The following is a 3,740-nucleotide window of genomic DNA, read 5'->3' as shown; positions in this document are numbered from 1 at the left end:
GCATTGTAAATTTTGGTCAATGACATGAGACAAAGTATATGTGAACTGCTGTATGAAAAGTGAATTTACTCTGTAAATCTTCACCCAAATCCTAATAAAATAAAATAATAATAATAATAATAATTGTAGTACAAGGCAAAATACATGTGGCAGAAATGACGTCAAAATATTACAATTAGAGTCTTGTCTTGTTTTGCTTTTAGGTCCTCCGAGCCAGGCTATGTGGGCTTTGGGGGATAAAATTGCATCTTCTATAGTAGCTCAAACTGCAGGAATCCCAACTCTTCCCTGGAGTGGCAGTGGTAAGATAATGTTTCTCATTACTGTCTTAAAGAACAAGAAAGCAGAGTAGGATATTTGGAATTACACCTTGGAGCTTAAGTTTGATGAAAATATTTTGGGATGTTTGGCCAAGAAATAGAATCTAAGCTGATTAATAGTACTCTGTATCTCCCAGTTTAATACACTGTTGATTTTATCATATCTTAGGAATATAAATTTAGTACCAATGCATAGATGATGAACTCTGTTCTGTAATGATGTTGGGTCTGAATTTGGAGAAACTGGGAAAATTCATGTGGTTCAGTCTATTCTCAGTAGACTGACGTCTTCTTCAGGGTTGCACTTCCTAGATGGAATTATGCTTTTGCACCTGCTTGGTAGGGGCCTAAGGAGCTCTGGTGGTGTAGTGCATAAGGCATTTGACTGCTAACTGAAAGGCTGGCAGTTCAAACCCACCAACCATTCCATCGAAAGAAGACTGGGCCATATACTTTCATAAAGATTTACTGCCTCCGAAACCCAAAGGGGGTCACTTTAAGTCGGAATTGAGTCAAAGGCAGTGAGTTTGTTTTTTTTTTTTTTTGGTCAAGGCCTAGCTCACTGAGGTAAAACCTGAATAACACCCATGTGCCCAAGTGGTTGCCGCCCAGTGTTTTTTTGTCAGCTGTAATCTATTGATGATTTACTTTGCCTGTTTAATGACATTCAGCCTGTCAGTTGCCTCTCAGTTGATGCAGAAAACTGATCAATAGTCAGCCTTTATTCCAAGCATGCAGAGAAGTAAAATTTTCAAAAAATGATTTTTTCTTGACCATACCAAAAATCAAACTCAGTGCCATTGAGTCAGATTCAACTCATAGAGACCCCTCCTTAGGTTTCCGAGGTAGTTTTGCTGCAGAAGTAGATGGCCCCACCTTCCTTCTGAAGAGTGGCTGGTGTGTTTGAACCGCCAGCCTTCTGGTTAGCAGTCAAATGAATACCATATGAATTATTATAGCTGATAACAATATATAACAATATAAACTTCCTCTTCTTTTTTTTTTTTTTTTTTTTTAAAAAAAAACACTCTAGCACAAGGAGTAGACAGTACACTAAAACCTCTTTCAAATGGGAATGACCATTGTCTTGAGGCTGAACAGATTGGAACTACTGTTACTCAGGCTCTCCAGGGGGATTGCATTACCCTCTCCAGACCTGCTGGGTCAAATCGTTTAAAATAAAAGGTTGAATTTGTTCCTGTTTGAATGGAGAGGCTATAGTGTTCCCCTTGTGGCTGAGTATAGGGACATTCAGGGAGCTTGGAATCATGACTCTGCTGAGACCAATAAAACTGCCATTTCCATTTCCAAGGGCTCATAAAGATTGAATTATTTCCCAGACCTCTGGCTCTGGAGCAGCCCTGAACACACAAATTGAAGGCATTTTGCTTGCTGAGTTGCTGTGAGAAGTCAACCATACTTTTTTTTTCGGTCTTGTGTATCCTTACATTTTTATAAGTTGTCCCCTGTTAGTCCCTGGCTGTTCCTAGAGTGAAAATTTAAGTACCCAGGATCTGCAGTGGCTAACTACGATCAACTCCAAGGACTGATGAGGTTTTTCTGTGTGTCTTTGTTCTTCTTCTTCTATTTTTTTTTTTTTTAATGGTATTCTTTTTTCTCTCATCTACCTTCAATTTTGGATAAATACGAGAACATTTTAAAGAAGGGGTAGGTAAAAATTGACAAGAGCAGAACCTGTCATACTTGCACTTAATCATTGTTATTCATTGCAGGTCTCTGTGTGGACTGGCAGGAGAATGATTTTTCAAAACGTATCTTAAATGTTCCCCAGGAACTATATGAAAAAGGTTATGTAAAGGATGTAGATGATGGTCTGAAGGTAGGTTACTAACTCCAGCAAGTGATGCCTTTCACCTGACCAACTGTAGTAACAAACATAGGGATTTGGAGCCAGGTTCACGATATACCCATGATTACCCATGATAATTTCATGGGTTGTAAGACCAGGAAGTGTAGTGTTTATTTTATTTTATTTTGCTTTGAAATAAGCTGATCATCTGGACAGAATAATATTTCTCATGTGATTAAATTGGAGTTTTAAGGGGGTATGGATTACTCATTTTCTCTTATTACTTGTTAGGATGTTAAAGAGTCTAATAATTTTTCCCCTGTTTGAGTTTTGAACTGATGAGACAGGCAGATAGAGATCAAAATGTTAGCTTTATTACAAATATAGATGGTGCTGAAAATGGCTAGCAGGTGTATAGCAATACTCACATTCATAAACTGAATGTTACGGTGAAACAGAGACTCACTCACTGTTGTTAGCAGTGCTGAATAACCATAGACTTCTTTCCACAGAAGCAGAGCTTTTATACCATTCAGCTTATTGTATGACTGAGAGCTGACAAAGAACGTATGTTTCGCAGTAGGCTGATTCCAAAGGAGAAGAGGCTGACCTATGGTGTGCATGCTCAGTTCCTTCTTCCAAATTCTCAAGCCGTATAATTCACTCTTTTCTTCCTGGCGAGGAGTGAAAGAGCAGAGAAGGGCTGAAAATGTTACTCTAATTATTGTTATCCATGTGGAAACCAGGACCCAGGCAACAGAAGAGCTTTTTCTCACCATTACTTTTTCTTTTTTTTATCATTATCTGGAGTTTGTTCTTCTTTCCCACTTTAACTAGTTGGAAGTGTCTAGGTATATGCTGAAAGAGGCTATCTTAGAAAAACATATTGCATATATTTAATTTGTATGGTCCAGTTAGGTAGTCTTATCAAAGAGATTTTACAGACATGCTTTTTTTTCATAATTGAATTGTGAGTGCTCTATTCTGTTCGGTATAATTTCCAAAGGGTAGAAACCCCTTTGTAGGTAAGTAGTTATTTTACTTATCAATGAAAATTATATATTTTTTCCTGTTTACAATGTTAAAACAAAATTTTCTGGCAGAAAATTTGAGGGACGATAAAACCACCTACAAACCTACCGTCTACAAATAATGTTCATTAACATATTTGTATATTTTCTTCTAGTCTTTTTTCAACTTAATAGATTCATATAATGACATATATTAATATTTATTAATAAACTCCTATAATATTATAAAAATAAACTGTCTCACTGTATATATTGTTTGATAAACCTAGATTTTTTTTCCCCCACTTAATATTATAAATGAACATTTCCCCCAAGTCACTAAATTTCTTCTAAAATATTTTTAATGGCTGACCTGTGGCTAGAGTGTTCATATGTTATTTATTTATTTTTTATTTTTGTGATTTGGGCGAAAGTTTAGAGAGCAAATTCATTTCCATACAGTTCATTCACATTTTGTCTCATGACATGGGCTACAATTTCCCACAATGTAACAGCTTTCTTCCCATTTCCTCCCCATAGTTATGTCTTCCCTGAGTCCTTCCCTCTCATGCAGTCCTGCCCTCCTAGTTTTCTCTTTGT

The 3,740-nt window shown here is 36.7% G+C and overlaps 1 protein-coding gene across 1 annotated transcript in view; it reads left to right on the top strand.

Moving 5' to 3' along the window:
- The window catches only part of ACACA (acetyl-CoA carboxylase alpha), a 260,973-nt gene that overhangs the window by 47,171 nt on the left and 210,062 nt on the right, over positions 1–3,740 (top strand). The window contains exons 7-8 of the mRNA XM_007947891.2: positions 204–302; positions 2,054–2,160. Of these exons, the coding sequence (XP_007946082.2) occupies positions 204–302; positions 2,054–2,160 (206 nt within the window). The remainder of the gene's footprint in view (positions 1–203; positions 303–2,053; positions 2,161–3,740) is intronic.

The sequence above is a fragment of the Orycteropus afer genome, unplaced genomic scaffold, assembly GCF_000298275.1.
Source record: "Orycteropus afer afer isolate SDZICR_OR568_19922 unplaced genomic scaffold, OryAfe1.0 scaffold00196, whole genome shotgun sequence".
In the NCBI taxonomy this organism is placed as follows: Eukaryota; Metazoa; Chordata; class Mammalia; order Tubulidentata; family Orycteropodidae; genus Orycteropus; species Orycteropus afer.
This window is presented reverse-complemented; position numbering and strand designations above follow the sequence as displayed.